This window comes from Achroia grisella, unplaced genomic scaffold (assembly GCF_030625045.1).
Source record: "Achroia grisella isolate CSIRO2021 unplaced genomic scaffold, CSIRO_AGI_Agris_v1 utg402, whole genome shotgun sequence".
Taxonomy (NCBI): domain Eukaryota; kingdom Metazoa; phylum Arthropoda; class Insecta; order Lepidoptera; family Pyralidae; genus Achroia; species Achroia grisella.
The window spans coordinates 2,697,158-2,721,527 of NW_026712841.1; the positions used below are offsets into that span (position 1 = coordinate 2,697,158).

The 24,370-nt window shown below is 32.4% G+C and overlaps 1 protein-coding gene and 1 non-coding gene across 2 annotated transcripts in view; one reads left to right on the forward strand and one right to left on the reverse strand.

The window, feature by feature from the left end:
- On the forward strand, window positions 1–82 carry Trnas-gcu (transfer RNA serine (anticodon GCU)). Its single transcript has one exon. It is a non-coding gene; the product is annotated as a tRNA-Ser (tRNA).
- Window positions 83–10,260: 10,178 nt separating this feature from the next.
- LOC131844377 (zinc finger protein ZIC 4-like) overlaps window positions 10,261–24,370 on the reverse strand; it is a 28,112-nt gene continuing 14,002 nt past the window's right edge. The window contains exon 3 of the mRNA XM_059193247.1: window positions 10,261–11,891. Coding sequence (XP_059049230.1) covers window positions 11,269–11,891 — 623 coding nt within the window. The 3' untranslated portion in view covers window positions 10,261–11,268. The remainder of the gene's footprint in view (window positions 11,892–24,370) is intronic.

Below are 24,370 nucleotides of genomic sequence, written 5' to 3' on the forward strand. Positions count from 1 at the left end.
GACGAGGTGGCCGAGTGGTTAAGGCGTTGGACTGCTAATCCAATGTGCTCTGCACGCGTGGGTTCGAATCCCATCCTCGTCGTTACTTTTTGTAACTAAAATTATAAACTAGTAGTATAAATTTTATATTATTTAATATTTATTTATTTCCTAATTTTATTTTAGGAGTATATTTTTAATTGATATTAATAATTAATCAATGTAATAAATACAACTAATTGCATATTGTGTGAAACTTATTTTGATATTTAAATTCTTATACGAGTACCTATAGGAAAAGTGTTACGTAACTTGTTATTACTTATTTATAGTACATTTTGTTAGTAACACCGTTCTCGTATTTCAATGTAGGTATAGTTTTAAATTTATATACTTTAATGAATTAATGCTTTTTGTACGTAAGTGGGTATTTATTGTGAGTACAAAAATAAAAGATTAACAAATAAAGTAATAGAGCTTCAAACTGATAATACGACCAATCGTAGTCAAATGACACCCATTAAATCGTTTTCTTCGAATAAGTTTGCGTTCAAACTTAACCAATGTTTACTGATGTAGATATAATCCAATTGTTGTATCACTTGGAGTTTGAGCCTTATGCACTACATATTAAGTTAGAATACGATGAAGCCTTTAATTTCTGTTTGAGTTACCCTCAAACAGAGGGTAGGAGTAATGAAATACGTAAATGATATTCAAAAGGCATGAATAAGGAAACAGATTTGGGCTTGCTCGTTATGGGTGCAAATAGATTGTATGGAATCTTACTTAGGTTGTATTAAATAGGTTATCTATGGTGTTTTTATCATATTGGGACGAATGTGTACAATTATATATAGACTTATTACGTTTTGCGTACGCACGTTTGTCACATGTAAGTATTTTACTTTTAACAGTACAAAAAAATAACAGATAATATTTCAAACGTTTTTAGTGTGCACTATTTGTGGTCACGTGACAAACAGATCTCATTATCAACGTTTCAGCTTTTTAAACTTTTTCTATTAAACACGGGTCTTTCCAAAGACGGTTAGGTGTATCACTGACTCCATTGACAGCATTCATTGACTCCTTCCTTCCATTTAAATGGGCGGTTCAAGTTATATCGGCCCATTGCCACATGCCATACTCCCAGTTTGCTGATTATTATTTATTAAGTTATAGTTAGTCACTTCTGCAGTTTCTACCGCTCTCACTCAATACCAACACTGAAAATTCTATTATGAAAATGGGAACATAGTCCAGGGGCTAATAACCGATGATTGACTTAGAGTTTCTACAGTGGGCCTGTGTTTCCATTTCATAAATCACGGTGGGCATGGATTTGAAGTTGTGGTGATTGAGTTCTTCAAGATAAATTCGTTGAAAATGTAATAATAATATCAGGACAATTCACACAACGCCATGTAGATCTAAGTTAAGTTAGCTAGAGCTTGTGTTATGAGTAGGTACTAGCCAACTGACACAAATAAATAGATATTTTTTTGTAAATACATACATATTATACATAGAAAACATCCAAACCTATAGAAACAATTATTTTCATGAATACAAATGTTGTATTGTGCGAGGAATCGAAACCGCGGCCACCGAAGTGTGGTGTGCTAAAACGCAAGATCACCGCCGCCAAATCATATTGAAACATTAATAAGAATGGTTAATATGTTTTTTTTTTAGCTGATAATGTAATGGGGCACCCGCCTGCGCTAACGGTTTACGCTGGTGGGGGACACACACAGTGGAGGATGTTAAGATGAGCATGAGGTCAGGTCAGTTAGCCCATCGTGACAAATTCACCAGAAATTTGCCACGATGGTTTCCAGGGGCACCGCGTGGAGGTCGACCTGACATGGTACATTGCTAGCAATGGGGTTATCAATCCACATTACTAACAATCCCTTTCTCCATGGTCAATATGTATTCAAATGTTAGTGATCTGTTATTGAAAAGTTAATTGATTCTTACGGGCTGATGGTGTGTTATCTGCAAATAATTAGATGTGGCGTAGCGTTCCAAACATAAGGCCCGCCACTGACGACGCGTACCGCCACCATCTCGCCACGTGCCATACTCGACGTATTATTATTTAAGTTATTTATGAATATTGTTTCGGCGGCCGCCGCATAGATCGTCGACACGCGTCCTACCAACCCCCGGTATATGTCGACATGCACTTATGAACACTCATATCTGTTCGCATGAGTGATATACACAGTTAAACAGAGGCTTAGGACTTAAATCAGTATCGTAATAAAGTGTCGTTTATAATGAAAGATAAAGAAAATATAGATTGAAATAGGAACTTGATGTTTAACTTGTTGGTTTCTGAATCACTGCATTATTATGTGACGTAGTATTTATGTATCAAATAATACTACATCACCATACGATTAGACTACTAAAGGCAAACTAATTGTAAAAGAACATACGACTCAAGGTAAATATAAATCCCACAGTTCAATAAGTACTGACATATTATTTTTTCGTTTCCGAAATTTATATAATAAAGAATCATAATTGTCATTTTATTTAAATTATTTCCTTTTACTCAAAACAATATGCTTCTAAAAAAAGGAAATGACTGCTACTGATACTAATAACATAATATACTAATAATTAATATTAATATTATCTGTACATTTGTTGATTTTTATATGTAATTATTTCTGAAAAGGTGAGGGGATTATTAGTAATGCGGGCCTGGTGGCCACATGGTAACCAATGTATTATATTAGATTGACATCCATGCGATTCCTTTCAGAAAACCATCGTGATTAATTCCGGCTGTTTTGGCCACGGTGAGCTAACTGACCTAACTTCATGCTTATAAAATATATTATGGCATACTCATATTAACTTTTAAGTGATCTCCCAGGAACGTCATTAATTCCGGGTGGATTAGCTACCTAACCTCATCATGAGCTAACTGACCTAACATATTCATCCTGTCCAGTGGTGCCTCGCAGGTGTAGTACCGTTAGCGCAGGCGGGTGTACTATTTATTACCAGTCGTTGAAAAAAATAGTCTGTGGATCAAATTACATTTCAGTCTTCAGTACAACTTATTCTAATTAATTTACATTCAAAACCTTTAAAATAATTTCACACATTATATTGAATATTTATATTGCACTACGAACACCGTTTTCTTTGTTATGCCAAATGGCAAGATCGTCAATAAATTATGAAATATAGCAGAGTTGTTAAGTAAAGCCATAGCCCCCGATTGGTATCGGAAGCGAGGCGGGATGACGAGAGACGGAGGGGTGACTTCCGAGTTCCGGCCTGGGCACTAACTCATCATCAGGGCGCGGCGGGAGGGCCGCTATGCGCCGGCTCGACCCACTCTCCCTCACGAGAACACAAAGAAAAATAAAGATTTGTGTGAATTATACCCTCTGCTCGCAAAAGGGGAAACGGCGGCGTCGCGAGATATAAAAAAGTTCAGTGCTAGGTGTGTTTCAAAAGTGTATACTTTATTACACGTAAACTATGTATATCTAAATAAAATTACAAATGTGTTTAAACAGTTGCTTGCTGCTTGTGCGTTCTGAGGGATATACTAATGAAGAAAAAGACGCTAATTTAACATTATTTTTGTCAATATTTTCTCTTTAGGGTATTTTATAAATCTAATAAAAAAATATGTAAGTTAGTTGCCCATATACGGCACATTTATCAACTTAGGTAGGTCGTAATATATTGTTAATATCTTGCTGGCAGATATACTAGTACCAGTTATGAAGAAACTAGCCGTCCAGTTCAGCTAGCTCCTTCACTTTTGAAGAATTGGCTAGAAAAAGAAAAGAACTACACAGTACAATTTTTATGTTATGTTTATAATTACTCCTAATATAACGTATAAATAGTCTATATATGTGATAAGTTCAAAATATCGAAAATCCCGTATGTGAACAACTAACGAATACACGCTCATTTAAGTGTGCCTATGGCTATTAGCCAATATGTAAGTTTTAATCAATAAGTATTTCTTATTAAAAAGGAATATTATTAAAATTATTAGGCATCGGGCAATTGATTTTTTGTATATATAACTATAGATATGTTTCTTCAACACTCCATCTATGTAGCAGTACAGATTAGGTGAAAGTGTTATTGAATAGAACAATAAAAAGTTAAAGCAAATAAACTGTTACAATATTACAGGTATGCTATTATTTTATTTTATTGATTTATCAAATGATATAAAATCAAATTGAATTTTTAAATGGGTACTTATATTTATTTATACATAATAGCAATTCCAAAGGTTACTTCGTGAAGAAGCAACAAAAAAGTTTTGTGTGTGAGTATTCTAATTTATTCAGATTATTTATTCAGAGCTGATAATATACTGTATTCTGCTTATATGTGTCGCCATATCCGTGCATTTGTTTCTGTTTATATTACAAAAGCTTTTACTTCTGTTTGTATTATGTATATTAAAAATTATATTAGACAAAGACAAACTGATGTAACTTCAAATAGTTTATGTAGGTCTGTAATAACTAAGCAAAATTAATGAAACAAATAAATTTATCGATTTCTATCACTTGCGAGCTCTTCGTATTTATGTAAACCTACATTATACATTCATAATGTACATTAAGAACAACAGATTTACATATTTCTCTATCGTATCTGGACAGTAGCGTGAAGACAAAAAATAAAGACAGACGAAAACGTAAATGTAGTAGTTCAGCATTACTTTACAAAAATTTATTTCAATATCTACTACTTAGTAGGACTACTTTTGGTCATGTAATCCTAGTAATTGGATAGCAGACGAATTATATAATTAAATATGGTAAGGATAGCTATTTATATTTTTTATCCTTACTTTAGGATAAGAATTGCAAATTATTGCCATATATTTAGATAAAAAATAACAAAACTCAACTATAACCGATACCTTCAATTACAGTCACAATCTTACTCGTATTTCTACCATTAATGTATTGTGTCACTCGTTGTTGCGTTGATAAAAAACAGAAAAAAATACAATTACTTGATTAGATTTAACAACTTTTTAACTGAACAAGCCACTGTATGTAAATTGAATGTGTTTTTTAAGTAAATGACTGGATCGCAACATGAGAACGATCCAATATCGCATGACGCGATAGGCGGCCGTCAAAACACTTGTTCCCGATACGAAGACAATGCTTTCCTGCTGTTTCCCACCGCGTCCCACCAGGTTCCACCGGTATCGCTTCCGCACTCCTCTCATTTCGATTCACGACACGTTTTGTAACGCTTTTATTTAGACAACTGTTAAAATGTATTAGTTACAGATAAATATTTCATCTGTTATAGATATTTTCATTTTACTATAATAATAACTAAGTAATGTGTAATATGATACTTGGTTATTTTTTTTGCACACTGCCCATTTCATTTCCTTTTTTACTCAGGAATGTAGGTATCTAAAATTCTAATTCTAAAATCTATAAAGATTATATAATTACATTTCATATTGGCCTAAATTATTTTTACTTTATGTATAAAACTTGAAAGATATAAATAAATAGTGAATATCCTATTGGTGAAGATTATTAATTCGAAATATGAAAAGTAACATGTTTAAAAAAATACACCGGTAATGCATAAAATAGAACGGACATAGAAAGTATTTAGGAAGATACGAATAGGTATGTCTGGAAAATTACTACAAATAACTGTACCTACATTTTAAATTAGGAGTAATCTAAAACATAAGTACTAACTGTACCTGAATAATATTACATTGCTCTGCGTATGACTTGTTATACTGGTCACCTAGATTCTTATAGGAAAATAGAGTTTCAAGTTGCCTATACACGACCTTGAATAGACTGATTATTTCCAGGTAATGTTTCCGAAAAAATATTTGAAAAGATCTACATATATATCTAACTATTTATATATAAAAGAGAAGGCGTTCTGTCATTTTAAATGAATATGACATGATGACATCGTAAAGTAAGTATATATAGTATAGTACCACTATGTGTTACTACTCCAGAGAACTAAGGTGTCGTACTTCCCATTCCTTAATTTCACTGCCTAATCACAATGTTCAAATATATCTTACAAAGCACGCTGTTTAGGGTCTAAAACAGATGAAACAGAGAAATGAAACTATTTATTAAATTAGCTCAGTCGAAAGAATTCAAATTATCATTATAGTAAACGGAGGAAGATGATGAAATAAATATGAAAAACATATATAACTACATATAAGAAGGTAATGTCAATAATGTCCTGTATAATAATAAAGCCTATATCCGTTGTGACTAAAAGTGGAGGTGAGAGTTTGAATACATGAGATAGTTGTTCTAATAAGTCTTCAAACAAAAACTTCATGAAGATGTGATATAAGAATTTAATAGAAAAATTAATTCTTACTATTTAAGTGTGTCTAATTAAGTCGATTCCTAAAAATAACACTTTTGTTTTAAGAGTTCCATTATTATACATTATAGCAATAAATTATTGTCTATATTAGGTATATTTCCTGAATTGATAGATCAATGTATTGCAACGGTTTTATTCGAAACTTATTTTATAAATTAATGATATTAATTTCTAGATGAATATAAGCTCATAATTTTTTTTTATGTCTTTACAATTTGCTTATGTGAATAGGTATTTTCTGAATTTTGTTATTGTTCTTGAAAAAAAAGACCGTTTCATTTCCTTATTTATATTACATACATATATTACCATAATGGTATTTTTTAATTACAATATATGCTAAGACTAAGTTTGACTAAGTTGCACTACCCATAGCCACGACCTGTCCAGACCTGAAGAACAGCCATGTCAATTTTGATAGGTGACACCAATTTTTTTCTACTACTGCACTCACGGTTTCCTACGGTTACGTAGGTAGGTAGGTATACCTGCCTATGATTTGGAAAGTAGCAGACTCACCACATAGCCAGTTTGTTTCTTGCTGATTATCCTTACAGATACAGGTAGATAAATATGTCTTATCTCTAAAAATAAAACATTTCTTATAAATAAAGATTTCAGGCTCTACTAAAGATCGAATTCGTCAAAAAACGACCGCCCAAACTGAATTCATTACAATCCCCAACTCTATTGTATTTTATCATACAATCTTTTTTGCACCTCTCGCAAATATATTTGCAACCTCATTATATTGTTCTAATATGTCGCTTTTTGTGAAGCTTCTTAAATACAGTTACGTCAGATAATACCAAATTAAATTGCAAAAAAAAAAGTCGAAACTCACACAAATTTTATTTTATACGTTTATTGTAACGTGACGTTCTAGATTTTCATTTGTGTGGGTGTATTTGTAAACAAAAATGATATTATCAAAGTAGGGTTGCATGGGGGCGGAGCCAGGTGTCACGGGCAGCGGCAGATTTTATCTTAACAGGGGGATGCACGCCACCGCACTGTCGTGTCGCCGACTCCCTCCGACGAACGTTAATGGGTTCGATGCTGTAAACTACTGAAATAATAATTAAATATCAACAATTCCTTTCATCACTAAAACCTCTGCTAACTACCTCGGTCGGCTGGTTCTTTTGACAAAAAGGATATCCTATGTACGTCCTCGTAATACAATTTATCATTTTGATTCCATCAGAATCATCTACCTATATACAAAATTCCATTAAAATCTATTCAGACGTTAAAGAAAGATTTAATTATAACATTTAAATACCGATTTACTATACGACGATTTACGAGTACTGTATCATATATTATAGTTATCTTACATCAATTAATTATGACAAAAATAAGGAAAAATCTATAATTGTAGTTATTCGAAACCGTACAAATCATGACATTATGATCACTTAGATTTAAAGTAATTATATCAGCTGCGACATCGTTCTCTTTTTTTGATAAAATCTAATAAACTGGCGAATGACTGACATACATTCAAAGTATAATATTACTTTAAAAATATGTATTAAATATTAGATTATAAATTTATTATTTGTTTCACACATATTAATTCGAAATGACCACAGTATTTATTACTACAATAAATTGATACCACATAATATTGAAGAAAATGAAAAGCGCAATGTAAGTAAGTACCTACTTAAATATAAGACTGTGAAATGGAGTGTACAAACATCTTTTATTACTGTTTATTGTGCGTTGTTAAATCATCTAAAGGATATTGGAATATAAATAAGTTGTGGGATGTTTACAATATAAATAAATTTAGTTATTTCTTCGCTATTAGCTGATAATACTTGTAAAATTACTAGTAGGCATTTTTAATGGATGGTCGTGAAAAAATTCTCCTGCTTTAACAGTAGATATACTGTCATACATGGCACCGGCATTTTCATATAAAAAGTTGAGTTGATGAACATAAGTTCGATTCAGTTCAATTATCGTAACAAATTTATGAGGAATTAACCCGAGTGAAAATTTCCAGAAATCTTATTCTCTATTAAAATCTAAAAATTCCCTTTAGAAAATGCTTTGTTCAATCTGAGACATAATTACATAGGGAAATTATTAATTAGGTACGTAATTTTTGTTTGTCAAAATTATGGTTTACGTTATTATGCAAGGTATTGCATAATTTCTATAGAATTTGGCAAATTAATTGTTATGCAATAATGCTTACATACAGATATGAAGTCACGTGTTTTTAGTGGTTCGATTTGAATCTATTTTTTATATAATTAATAAAAACAATTTGTACATATTGTTACGAGGCTATACGTCCTCCATACTGGCTATCGTTTCAATATATTTTTTTGGTATCAAAATACATTTTCTTGACCTAATTGCAGTTATAGAAAATATAATTCTATTCTGTACCTACGTGTTATTTATTTGATCATATTAAACTATCTCAACCGAAAAGAATTTGACCAAACACCTATTGTAAGATAGTAGGTATTTGGTTGGTTGTAATTGTAGATACCAAATCTATTGTTATCATTATTTTAAATAACATTTTCGAATATTGTATGAACCTTTTAATATTTATATAATAATGTAGAGCCTGTATAGTAAAGTAGTTAGAACGAACGATATGTATGTGCCATAATCAATTAATCGTAGAGCATGAAGTAACCCAGCCAGTATAATATGATCTTCATGCATAGAGGCCTTAACTTACTAAGCCAATTTACCTTTGAATGTTATAAGTCGGTGCTCGACGCTGCTCATTCCTCTCCCAGTGCAATATGTTAACATATTTTTTAATTTCTTCGCTGGACAGTTAAAGAGGCAATCGCGAGTGCATGCGCAGGAGTGAGATTTATAATAAGAAAACGCTCCTACCGCGCATGCACCATAAGGATCTATAAATCTTTTAAGTACTGCATCGGCCAATCCCTGTTGAGAAACGATAAATCATCCCCGCGGACAGTGAAGTCGAATCGAATACGGTCACCGTCTCGCTCCCACTCGTCGCCACTTATACCAGTTAGATCATTTATCATTTCTACCTCTCGTTCCTTCTCAATGATAAATTCAATTCTCTTTTAGAATATGATTGTTCCTCGTTTTGTTATTGTGGTGTTTTATTGTGGGTATCGTCACGGAGTTGGTTTTTTGATCGGAATCCGATCGAAATGATCGCGAGAATTGGATTTCCATTTTAGATTTGGTGCTTCGAGTGATCAATCTTCTGGAAATCGTATTATGAATACAGGCTGTTGTTTACGAGTTTGGGTTTGAGAAAAAGCGAAGTATGCAAAAACAAATTATTTAGGCATGTGTGTATTTAATGCAGGCATTTGATTTCTATTGATTGTATCGGAATTTCAGATCGATTGCATATATTTCTTGTAACAATATACTTAAGTGAGTTTTGTAAGCATTTATAATATTACAATAATTTGTGTATAATCTACATAATTTATCTACTAAACTCCCTTTTTTATCTTTAGAGTGTTTGTTAAATTGTGAACACTTTCATTAGGATATAGATACTTAATTTATTTCATATCTTTCATTTTTATCTGCTTTAATAATATCTATTTATATTTATAGATATCTATTATTTATTACTGTACAAAATTTCTTATTAGTCGAATTTAGGATCGGTAGGTAATAATAACAGTTGTGTGTCATGAAATTGAAATATGATCTTTTTATTTAATATCTTTGCTATTTACAGGGCTGTAGAAAATACAACAATTCATCTTAAAATAACTTAAAATAGTTCGTGCTCTTTCAGTCATTTAGTTATGTATATTAATATTATAGACATAGGCATTAAATTTATCATCTCTACCTAAAACGACGGTCCGTGAAAAAATAGTATTATAGTCATACAATTCAGAAATAGGTAGCACAATTAAATAGCAACTACATTTAATTTACAATAAAATGAATCCCTTATTCCTATTATCACTGGGCATTTCCCTTACAATTTAATGTCTTTACACATTATTAAACTTAAGGTTACTTTACATGATTTTTACAACCTAATAAATCGTAGTTTTATAAGACTTCGGTACTTTGGCCATGATGCTCAATATAATTTTATGTAAGGTACAGGTTGTCAAATATTCACTATAATGTAGTGGTGATAAAACAATGTAACTACTAGTAATTAGCTATCAAGTTGTAGATTATAATTAAAATTCCTTGCTACTTTGTAGGTCGTATACTATAAATTAAAAAAATGTAGTAATTTTATTTTACAAAATGCCATTTGCAACAAGGTGCATACAAAAAATACAATAAATCTCTGTCAACAATGATGTTGACAAAAATCTTTGCTGTATTGTAATTTTAGTCCCCAAAGGTGACCATACAAAAGTTTCTAACAGACAAACGTTACGAAGACACTTTGTTTACTAAAATATGACATGTTGTAAATGTAATACAATCAAATAGCGGTCATTGTTTACAACCAGTTGTCTCAAATTCCGCTGCTCAAAGTAATTTTGTGACAATTACCTATATATTTCCACTTTACTGTTTACACTTTTAGATTTCTTTATAAATATTAACAATGAGTGGCTGGATTTAGTGAAACATCGGACGGCATCTCATGATTTACTGGTCAGACTATGTTAATCAACTAATTAATAAGCGTATTGTACTACGAACCAGTATTATTATAATATTCTGTAATTGTACTCCCACAAACACTCAATCTGCGCTTAAAAAACTTTTCATTCCACGCTAATTTCATTCTCACACTGCAAAAAATAATGAATAAATGTATTGTAAACCTATCTACTTACAAATGACTATTAGGAATTTGTATTGGTTCTTATGTTAACTAATCGTTGAATGAAGAGTTCTCTAAGCGCGGTGCGGTCAGTAAGCGGCAGCCGCGCCCGAGTGATGCATCAAATGGTGGTGGTGGTACGACTCTTGCGTGGGACACCACCACTCAGGCACACCGTGAGGCATCGTAGCCGCCGGCTGCTGGAACTGACTCCAGTGACCGCCAAAGCCTATTTTATTATCCATAACACCGTTCCCACCTATATTTGTTAAATGGGGAGGTTGATGTTGATGTGGAGGTGCTGGTGGACGTTCATATGGTTTTTGGTCATGAGGGTTGAGGTATTTTTCGTTTAGGCTTTCTAATTTATCGGCTATGGAAGGATGGTGGTGTGGGTGATGGGTCGGGGCTGGCGGAAGGGGTGGTGGGAGGGGTGCAGCGGGGCTTGCCGCGCCGGCTGTAACACTGACGCTGCCGGCTGATGAGGAGTCATCGCCGTCACTGTCGTAGCGTGGCGACGCATCCCCAGCGGCTCCGTGCACCTTCATATGCTTCCGTAGAGATGAAGGGTGCGTGTACGACTTGTCGCAGCCATGGACGCGGCAGTTGTAAGGTTTGTCCGACGTGTGGACATGCGAATGTTTCTTTCTATCTGACGAGTTTGCAAATCTTCGGTCGCAGCCAGCGTACTCGCATTTGAATGGCTTCTCACCTGTTAACAAAGAAATTTCAAATACAGATACACAAATATTTATAAAATCAGTATACTATGGCTTAATTTTCAATACATAGTTAATCTTTACTTAATGAGTGCACCAAGTAAAGGTTTCAAGTCAATATTGCAAATATTCAAATGAATTTGAAACTTAACTCTGAAACTGACAACAACAATGACAGTAAAAGATACAATAACCTTGAACAGTTAGTTGCATTTGTTTAAATTAACTAAAGCTAATGTAGACACTATTTCATATTCAATAATAATACCTAATAATTTACATTAGGTAAATACCTACTTTGTTGAGTTAAATATAAAATTGTGGAATATACAAAATGAAGAAATAAACCTATAGATATAATTACTAAAGTAAAGTATAAGTATCAGTAAAGCATTCAATTCGTTACTTTTACGGATTTGATTTGAGAATAAAACGATCGAACCGCGTATACGCAAATGTCCAATCAGCTCATAAATAATCAGATTTGCTCGTTGTTCCATAGTTTACGAGCACAAATAATATCCACAACAATTGCACGGGATACTTAACACGGCCATAAATCATATTTATAACACGACTTTGTCACGTTGAGCTAACAAAGGACTGCAACAGTAAATAAACCATATTGGACTTTAACATCTGTGTTGCTGTATTTAGAACTGAGTTTTTGATAGCTTCTGGTGCGTGCTCAAGGTAAAAAGGAGATGGGTCGATATTGCTTTCGATGATAATGATAATAATTAAAGTTCTTCTGTCCACTTGTGTCTTTAACACTCTACGGCAAATAAAGGTCTATTCATTTTCAATGGGATAGGCACTTACATTGTTGTCATACCTATCAAGTGTTGTGTATTGATAAAGGTAGATATACTAATAATATTTAGATATTTAATACTTGCTGTGGTTCGCGGTTTTATTGGTTTTTTTTATAAACAGCAAAGTTTCATTAAGATCCGCTCAGCCGTTTAAACGTAAAATGCAAGCCAGACAGATACACTTCCGCAATATTTAGAATAATAAGGTACTACGGTAACGTCTTCAATGTTCTCAGCCTTCTGAACCCGGGTATACCTACCCCTTAGTAAATCACTTGAGCGATAGGAGAATAATGGTTTATTAAAAGACATATCGTTTACTGCATGAAGATGAATAGTAAAACTGTGAGTTATAGAAAGTAGTCAGCAGATTTAATTATGGACAACATAATTAAATCTGCTGGCCACTTTCTATAACTCATTAGAATATAAATGAATCGTAAACTGTATCATGGTGGTTGAAACACTGCCGGAATATCGGGAATTTAGCAAATAAATATAAAACGTGGTAAGATCCCGTGATTTTTACTAATTATACGTAGGTATAAATAATGACCGTGTCAAATTTAAAACAGTATATAAATGAATGGTATTTAAAATATATATTTCATTTTAACAGTATTTATTGCTATTAATTTCCTATCGATATAATAAATTTTAATAGAAGTTTTCTTCATGACTAATTATCAAAAGTGAATACCTACATACCAAAGATTCTATTTTGCTTCTGATCTTTCCTGTGGGTTTTATAATAATATGTAATTTGTTCTTCGTTTATTAAAATACAAAGTTGAAAAAAGGGGATCATTTTATTGATTACTTGGAATAGTAATCAACTGGACGGTCCACCCCATGGTAATAAGATACCTATAAGAACATGCAGGTCATAATGACATTGAGTTGTCATTATGACGCACATGGTACCTCCAAATAAATTGCCATTGGTAGACTGAGATGTCATATCTGCCAACGAGTCTAAATTTACAAACTTATAATAATAATAAGTAATTTAAATTCATATTACAATATACATTTTTATACAATTACGAAAGTATATCGTTGGATTTGTCTACCATTAGAAAATATTTATAATGGCCCATATCGACCCCAATTTTTTGCACGTTCCCATATTTTTTCTTATTACGACCACTCCCGCGACCGCGCGTATTGATAAATTCTTCACGAGATCATCGGAGCGTATGAGAGTAATATTCAATAAAATACATTATAAGTAGGCACAACGCTCATAGCTAGTGTGACCATGTCGTATCACAATACGCCTCTCTTTGTTGTGTTTACAAATAAACCACTTCGCATGTAATCCTGTGCATTGTGATTGAAACTTGAAGATCGCGTTGAGGACAGACAGATGCTAATCTCAAGTGTCTGTTAACACGGCAATAATAGGGCTTTTTAGGTGTTCCCTCGCCGCAAATTTTGCTATACACCCAACCACAGAATAAACGTACGAGTAGCATCACTGGATTATTTTGAATGGAATGATACTTCCTTTCTTTCATTCAACACTTCATTGCAAAATATTTGCACTGTAGCTATCACACACGGTGTACAAAGCTTTATAGTGTAAGTAGGAGTATTTTTTACCTTCTTTTGTATCGATGGATAAAAGGGATCACAATTTTCAAAGGCGATCATGATGTCGAGGTCAAAACAATAAAAACGTCTCGGGTACATGCACTAACGAGATAAAGAAGACCAAAACATGTGTCGCCGTCTAATTAGTAATCGGGCGTGTGATCTCGATGTGATGTCACAAAAAAGGATCGACAACGAAATGCTATTAGAATGTGAGGTGATGCGTTATCGCGCACGCGCCGCGCCCTGCTTCTGTATCGTCTTGAGTTGACTATGACGCAATTCCCTGATACATAGTAATCTAAATAAGTTATAATAAGTAAGTCATTTTTGTTAATATATTTTGTACTTATAAATAATTCATTACAAATAATATTCTTAATAACATAATAAATGAAAAATCGTTTAAATGCAATGATGTGTATGGATTCGTCAGTTTTAGACAAACAGAAAGTTGCAAACTGTTAAACTCTTGCCTCGATTAAATTATAATATTACATTATGCATACAAATAACAACAAAAATATAATTAAAAATGTGTGGTTGGTTGCGGCACATTACAAAAGATCTTTTTATTTTAAGGTTTTTAAACAAAATAAGTTATTTTTACCGATGTTCTTAGAATTTTCAAATTTATATTAGGTACCTACATAGTAAAATTTAATCATCACGTTAATTAGAATTAACTAATTTTAACTTTTCAACATCTATAATAATAATAATAATAATAATCTCAAATTAAGCTTGTGTTACGGGTAGGTACTAGATAACTGATACAAGTACAAAGATTTTTTTTTTTCGTAAATACATACATATTATTCATAGAAAACACCCAGACCGATACAAACAATCATACTTATGAATGTTTGTGCCGTGCGAGGAATCTAACCCGCGACCATCGGACGTAAAAGCGGTGTGCTAGACCGCTAGACCACCGAGGCCTATCATGCTGCAATCTTTTTTTTTTCATACTTGCCGAGAACTCGGGAATATATGTTATATTTTTTATTTTGTAAGTTTTTGTTCATATGTATGTCACTATCCAGTATAGTAATACATCACACTAAATAATATGCATAGTGTAGTTTAGGTAATATTTATTATGGTTACATTCGTTTAGTGACACTGTGACACCAAATAAAAAGCTTAAAAGTCGGGCCCGGGGTATGCACGGCATTGGCATCGTGAATTCACCGCATGCCACGCCGGGACGCTGCTAGGGTCAGATGTTATCTTAAACGGCTGTATTACTGTATCACCAACAGGAGACACTTTTTTGTAGCCAACCTATCGATGTGATGAATCGTATTCACAAATTGTGTTGGCATCAGAATCACTACTAAAGGATATTAAACATAAAATTATTAAAAATGCATTTTCTTAAGGACTTTGTGCTCTAATGCAATTTCAATAGAAATAAGAAATAAGATCACGTTTCGTTATTTTTTCTTCTCTATCGCTCTATAAATTTGTCACAATTGGATTGTTTTACATTGTGTATTAAAATTAAATTATAATAATTCTTAGCATTACCTACCTATGCTTATGGCAATATATGAGAAACTTTAAAATGAAATTACTATTATTGTTAATAATTTTTATAAAATACCTGTCTATGTTTATGATAAATTGCATCATAAATACTGACAAATTATAATTAATCGGCTATATAGTTGGCGAACAAATCACCAGTTGGCACGTCGCCTAGCCCGAATTACTCCGCGCTATCTGGTTACAAAACGCTACTTAAGTGCGCTCCGTTGAGAAAACAAGCTTTTTAGAAATAACACAAGTTTCTGAAACCTGACACATTTGGCCTTTGCTCTCAAATAGTGGTAAATGGCTTTAGGTGAGTTTAGAGAAATAACAATCGCGAGTTTATTCAATATCGTGTTGCGGTCGGTGATGGCAGCATGGGCGCCGATGATGTTACCTATTAATTTACTTCAAAATCTGCTATTAGGTTTTCCTATGTATGTGGAATGGGAAAACAAAGAAAAAACAAAACCCTTCTGATTGTAAATGGCTACCAACCTGACCAACACCATGAACAACAAATCAACACGTGACTCCGGTGATAGAAGTGTATCACCGGAGTCACGTGTTGATTTGTTACAATACATGAGTAAGCATTGTCTTTCCAGAGGACTAAGATGTCATATGTGAAGAACTGGTAAGAGAAAATACACAAACAAAGTACATTGGTAATACTTTTTTTATATAAATTATATTAATTGTTCAAGATTGACATCAGGCGCTTGTGAATGTGAATTTGGTTTAATTAAGCTCAACTATTGATTAGCTAAAAATATTTTTAGCACTAAGAGATCTAATAGAAACTATGTTTGATGAATAAAGTAGTTTTTCTTGTAATAGGTATTTGTTATTTAGCTGTATATATATATATATATATATATTTATTTATTTATAATAATATCTCAGAACAATTTACACAACGTCATCATATAAAATACATAGATGCATTTTTTTTTATATTATTATATATAGAAAACACCCACACCGATACATACAATAATACGCATAAAAACAAATGTTCGTACCGTGCGAGGAATCGAACCCGCGACCATCGTATAGTAAAGCGGTATACCACTAGATCACCGAGGCTTTGATATATATGATTGTATACATTGTTTAAAACATCAATGATCGATATTTTATTCAATCTTTCAATCTACGTATACACACAGAATACTTTTACGCCGTTTATTTAAATTATAGAGGTATTTAATTGTGTATTAGAGCATGGCCTACACCTACATATGAAATAAACTATGTCAGCAAAATTAACAGTTAGCTAACTTTTCTTGGGACGACTTTTCATACTTCATGCTCCGTTTCGACTGACGTTTAAAAAATAATATAGTATGAGGTGCTCGTTCAACTTTCTTGCTCTTGGGTGTTTTAAAATAAACAAAAGGACACCAAATATTCCCTTTTCGGTACGGCCAATTACATACATATAGTATGTTGAATTCTGTTTCCACATTTACTTTCGCTACTCGTTTGAGCCGAAGTGTGTGTATTGTTTATACAGCGATTTTAATCCAAATTTGTCACATATCCATACGATTTTTTAAACATTTTCTTTCACTACCGACTTACCTACATATCTACAAGAAAAAATTCAAACTGCTTCAATTTATTAATTCGGAAATATTTTTTTATTTAAATTAAAATATCAGTTTTGAAATAATCGTCACATATACACACATATGTGATTTAAGATACCTAATATTAAATCACACAACAGTAAAATCAAATAAACGAGTTGTACATAATAATGTACTCTTTTTATCGTATATCTATTTAAAGAATATACAATTATAATTTCTACGATGGTGTATTGTTAATCGTGGCGGTTATTAAATGATAGAGAATTGTGTATCCGAGTTAATTCAATCTCCAATGGACAGGCAGCTAATGAGAGGTCGATGACTAGTCGATTTAAATCTATCCGAATGGACGGATCCACGGGCCATATAGGGCTCGAGCCCGACCCACTACACTAAACAAAACACTGCCTACACTATTATAATAAGAATTGCTCATTAATAACCGATTATGATTATAATAAACTTTTATTAACAATAATGTATTTTTAACTGACTGTACATAAAATATGTGGTTGTTAGGTACTATGGGTTCATTGATGTACATTAATGCATTAAAAATATAGGTATGAATTTAATTTTGTAGCCGTTTGCAAGTTCAATGCAATTTCACTACTTCAATAGATAGGTATATGTATTGTGTGTGTAGGTCATGGAAATGTGATAGGTACGTGTAGCAACAAAGAGAGGAAAAAACAAAATAAAAGTGTTAAACATTACGAGTAGATACGGGTGTTGAACGGTATTTGACATTTTAAATCTTACAATAATGATAAGTAGGTTTTTAAAATAATTATTTATAAGTAAATAACAAATATTAATAGCGAACAGATATATATAAGATAGACTTTTTTGTAAAGAACAACATCTAACAGCTGTTATAGTTCTCATAAGAACTATCTAAATATAGTCTGTTAGCCTTTTTAAACTCGTCACAATAATGGTTGATTGACGACACTTCCTCGAAAATCGATTTTCTCGCGCATATTTAAAAGGACGTGTAATGATTTATGATCTTCCTTTTATACGAAACGTATTTCGAATTAGAAAGATATATTAATATCTTCATTTTTTCCACTTCTCAGAGAATACGGGCCCTTGTCCGGGAAACACAAAAAGAATATGCGGGGTCGAGCGAGCACATTCGGCGCCCAACGACCGTGTGACAAGGTGCTTTATGCGGACGATTATGAGCAGACCGAATAATGTTCCGATACCCGATAAATATCTGCCAACTCATACAAAAGCATCCCAATAAAAATATAATAGTAAATGTAGCAACAACACAGGCCACAAACTGCAAAGTCATATCTCGCTGATAAATATAAATTAAAATGAAAACGTGTAGTGTGAGAGCAAGAAGGACGGGTAATGTTTGTACACGATAACAAATTTAACTGCAATAACTGGACAACGTCTAAAGCGCACGCGCATGTTATAATTTGCCTCGTGGAAAATTGTATAGGTACTTAGTTATATTATGATTAGGAATAGGTAGTAGAATATTAAAAAACCTTGTATGTTATAGTGATAACATAGAAGACTAATAATTATGAATACAATATTTCTTTTCACATTGTGATAGGAACAAAACTGCCAGCGAAACTCTGCAAAAATTAGTTTTCATTCAATATTACTTCTAAAAATTTTCGTAATATATATTTACAGTTAAAGAACCATTAATTCAGCTTCGTATGTCTATTATGATATCTATATACATATTTCTATTAAACTTACTTCAACCAAATTTTATAATAACGTATTAACATCTTAATAATCATCGCCTATCCCTATTCTCAGACGAGTAGTGAAACCTCCAAGTCAGTCGTTCATGTCTGTGAAGACACCATTTATCTTGCTCTGATAGCCATCTGCTGAGAAGGCGCGACTGAGACGTTCTGTCCCGTGATATATTTTACGTGAAATGGAAAAGTAGACAAACATTTTCCGCCAGTCCGCTCGTTCAGCGATGAAAATAATGATTACAGAGTTTTATGTTTCACAACTTGATGATATGTTTTTATTGCTATTCAGTGTCCATAAAATACTATAATCAGACTATCCTTAACGTTGGAACGTGACAATTGGAGATGGTGTTTTGAGGAAAACAATAGCTAGATACTATTTACTATATTTTTAATCTTAGAGTGCTATGGAGTAGCTAGTAGTATACTTATATAGCGTATACTACTATTGCTAAAAGTTGTTTTTCGCTTAAGCTAGGCAGTATATAAATTATGATAGTTACTTTTAACAACATACCGAGGAATGTCATCAGGTTATTCTATACTTGACTACAATGCTTACGAGCTGCAAGAGTAGCCTGAAAATTTGTTTATGGATGAAAAAGAGGTAAACTGGAATGGCAAATGAGCTAACCGCCCACTTGGTGGTAAGTGGTAACTGTGGCCTATATACATATAGATATATAGAGTATATGAACGTGGATACGACGTAATTCTGTGACTCCTTATTTAATAATATCCAATAACATTAATCTAAAAAATGTTAATCTAAATCGCTCTATGTTTGTCCCTGGTCTAACACGTGCTTTAGATATCCGATAAACTATCTTGTATATCTGGACACGAACCAGTGTTACTACGGCGCCTTATTTTGCTCTCTGACCCTTGAAATTTCAGGAATGTCACGACGTATAAGATTTATTAATTCTTTTTCAAACAAAAACGTTTTTTACTATCTGAATTATTCTTTCGAAACGTTATCAAGACAAATCTGAATGAATGATAGCAATGTCATTTGTCTTTTTAATTACCACGAAATATGGAATAAAAAGGCGCGAAAACACTAAATCGAACATCATTGGGTCAGAGTTGGTTTCCAGAGAAGAGCAGCTGATTTGGCAATATTAGCATTTAATACAATGTACATAATAGAAATAGATCTGAAGACATTTATTTTCAAATTAAAATTTCAGCCAAACGGTTCAATAGCTTAGCCATGTAGTATGTACTTACAAAACACTTTATTGTATGTAATAAACATAGATACATATAGATTAATTTTCATGTTAATATTTTATTATATTTATTACAATGTTATTTATTGCTAAAGTATTCTGCTCATATTTAAAATTCATTTTATTGATATTTTTATATTGGACAGTTAGACAATTTTACCTGCTATATAGTCGCTATACCTAATGTTTTCTAAAACCAAAAGTAATTTTTTGATTATTTTTTCCGTCTGGGCGATGATGCCGGTTAGGGCTGTCAAAACGACTGACGTATGGATTGACGAGCGTGGCCTGTTCGGGCGTCGTTTTGTACTTATTCTTTTAACATGAACAGGTGCCTCGTTCTATACTATTTTATTTGATTATAGTGTATACGCTGTAAAAAATATAAATCTTTATTTTGTAAAAAAATAAACAACTAAGGTGGCAGAAAAATATACGCCTGATGGTCGTAAATAGTTACTACGGGAGTTACATATTACTATTTAGACTGTCTTTAATGAGTTTCGTTCGTCACATAGTTGTATGTGAACAATAATTCTTCCACGTTTCGATAGGGACTGATCTAGTTTAGAGTAAAATGTAAACAATTAATACCTACTCATTATTTATAAAATTATTTTATACTTCACATATATCCAATTGAAATTATAGAGTTTAATGAAAAAGCATTAATTAGTAGTAGACGATACAATTTTCAAATAAACTAAAATATAACTGAGAAGTAATATTTATTTAACTTTAATACACACACTACTAAAATGTAACCATTGTAAATATTAAAGATAAAGAAAACACAAACCCGTGCATTGTACTTATATAATATTAAGATTGTCTTTAGAAAATGAAGATACCGTTTAAGGTACGGGTCGATTTATTAATTGTACACGTCGGTATGTATCACATTTCTCGGTATTGAGCTACGTCTCGATATACGAATGTATATATATGTATCGCTCGCTGGCTTCGTATAGAAGCCAGCGAGCGCCGGTACCTGATGAACTCCGATGAGAATTGTATGGATACTCATTTGTTTCAATAATAATTAAATGTAAGTACCGTTGACAATTATATGATAATTTATTTTAATTAAATTTAATTACTGTTATGAAACAATTTTTTTAATAATTTAATTATGTTAATATTTTTTACAAAATGAACGTCTAATAAAATAGTTTTAAGCCGTGTCAAGTAAATTTTTATTTGTTAGGTTTGCCCCTATCAAGTCATTGTTATAGAAATATCAATAGATATTTCAAACTTATTTATTACATGGATATCCTCAGAAAAGTTAAGTAAGTTAATTTGAGGAGCTGTAACTATTATCTATAAATTGTAGTATCTATAAGAATAAATATAGAAGACTACGAGGGAATAGATGACTACACAGCAAACGTACAATCATCTATTAGCTTACAATATTGTCCCTACAATATATCTGAATTCGAAATAGTTGAGAACGTTTGTATCAATTGAAGAGTTTAAATTCTCTATATATACCTATATTGATAAATAATAATTGCAATTGTGGTTAAGTTAATATCATTCAGTTGAGTTTATCAAAGGTGACAACTTCAGTTCGTTGTTTCCCATACTATGCGGTGTCATAAAAGCGGGGGTCGCGTCATTGCGGTTGCAAACTAACGTATGCTCATATCACATACGAGTAAGAACGGTAGATATACAAGTTAATAAGTACATATTTTACATTATATAATAATAAACCTTGTTAGAGCATATTAAGTAGGTACTATATATACTCTAAATATTTTATGAAATGAAAAATAATGACTCATAATGGTCATATATACTATTTTAATATTGGCGTGTGTTTATATGTATATATTTTTATATTTGCCTTGATCCTTTCCTTGAACATTTCATACGATGGGTTTTGGCAAATCAAGTACCTACGTGCATCACAACGACGTTTCTAAATTACATCGTGCTCGTATTTTTATAACTACATCAGGTAATTTAATGGATTCACCATGTCTTTATCGTGTAATAAATGTTAAAAATATATAGGTACTATGCGAACAAAGTCGCAGGCATTCATTAAAGAAAAATATAAGTTTCATAATAAGCAATAAATTTAATTTATGCTCTCTGCTGTATGCTGGTGTATTATAATAAAATGTTTAAAAGTAAAAATATCTATATAAATCAAAAAATATTTTAATTTTGCAACTAAGTTGACCAATAAATTGTTAGTGTAATGTATTTGGATGCGACACGGGCCGTGTCCACTCAACACCCACGCCGGATCGTGTTTCAGCCCCCGGGCACATTTTTGGGACAAACCAATATTTCTAACGAATATTAATAGCTGGATTTGTTTTTATTTCAGCATCTTTAATTTTTGTTGTGGTCTGAGACACGTTCACATTCTACGCATGTCCGACATTCTTTAAACGAAGATATGTAAGTAGTGCAAGTTGTGACTGCAAAAAAGATAAACCGAAACATTAAAATATTATTGAGCATTTCATAAATCTATAAATAATTAATTCATAAGATCTAATTAAATTAATTTATTAATATAATGTACTTACCTAATTCTCTCATTAGTAAAAATTGTCATTGCACAATCTGAAAATTTAACTTTGCTCGAATATATTTCTGGCTCTTTTTATTATCTATGATCGACATATCTAAAGGTGCTACTACCACTACCTAGCATTCATAGAATCTTAGTATAAATTTGAGATTGTCACTAATTTCATAGGAGGTCGCTCTACACTACGACCGTTGTAGTCTCCTCCGATTATTAAAATCCTGAGGTATGTTGCAGTTTAAGTGCAGTCAAGCATTTTTGGGCTACTCACTTTTCTGCGTATAGTAATCGTGTTTAATTGAGACAAAATTAGTAGGTATGTGGGAATGATAGTCACTGCAAGACTGTGTCATTCCCATACATCTACTGCAAGGATTAATTACATTTTATTTATAATTGGCGACAGTATCAAGTAACGTATACAAAAATATAATCGAATTGAGAAATTCTCGTTTTGGAACTCGTTTAAAAATAAGATCAGATGCATCAGGTAGCTTCTACAACATATCGATGTCTGATGTATTCTTAAAAAAAATTCAAACAACAACCGAATGTAATAAAAAGCAGTTTTCAAAATTAAATAAAAGGTGTTCGAATTGGCTTCGGTTGTCTTTTTCTTGTTGTCGTGTAAACATTCGATTGTGATCCAACTTTGTCAAGGACCTAAAGTTTTTTGGATGTGGTGTTAAATGCAAAGAATTCTCATGATGTGGCGAGAGATTAGATCAAATTTTAGAGTGGGCTGCTTAGGGTTGCTAAATATATATAATAATATAACGTTAATAAATATTAATTCCAGTTCTTAAGATCTGGTTTTGCAATAATCTAATTTGGCACATAAATATATTGAGATAATGACAGTGATTAAGATGATCAGAATATACTTCTCTATAAATTTAAAGTTACTTTCTTATTTTCAATTAGAACGCGATGAAGAAACTGTGTAAAAATAAAATTAAACTCTTTAGAAGTAATGTATATTAAGACCAGATTTTTACCCGTGAGTTACACCACGACGGTACCACATTTAATAAAAGCTATAAAGGTTGCCATATAATATTAAAAAGTAATTATATTCTATGTAATACACGTAATTACTACAGTAAGTCATACCATTAGGACGGAAAAGGCAATATGTTTTTATGGTTCCATTAACACGACTGTTAACTGAGTTATATGGCTATAATGAGCGCAGGGATGGTCACCGTCACTCGCCAGTTGTAGACCTCGTTGTCGGCAATATCACACGCACCCATACATATTGATAGCGACAAGGTGTCGGCGAAAAAACGCATGAATCATGCAGTGAGACCTCCGTGCTCGCTCTACAAGACGAAAGAATTTCGCACAGTTAGAAAGCTCAAACTGCAAAAAGTTTTTCTTATCGCGTTGAAAA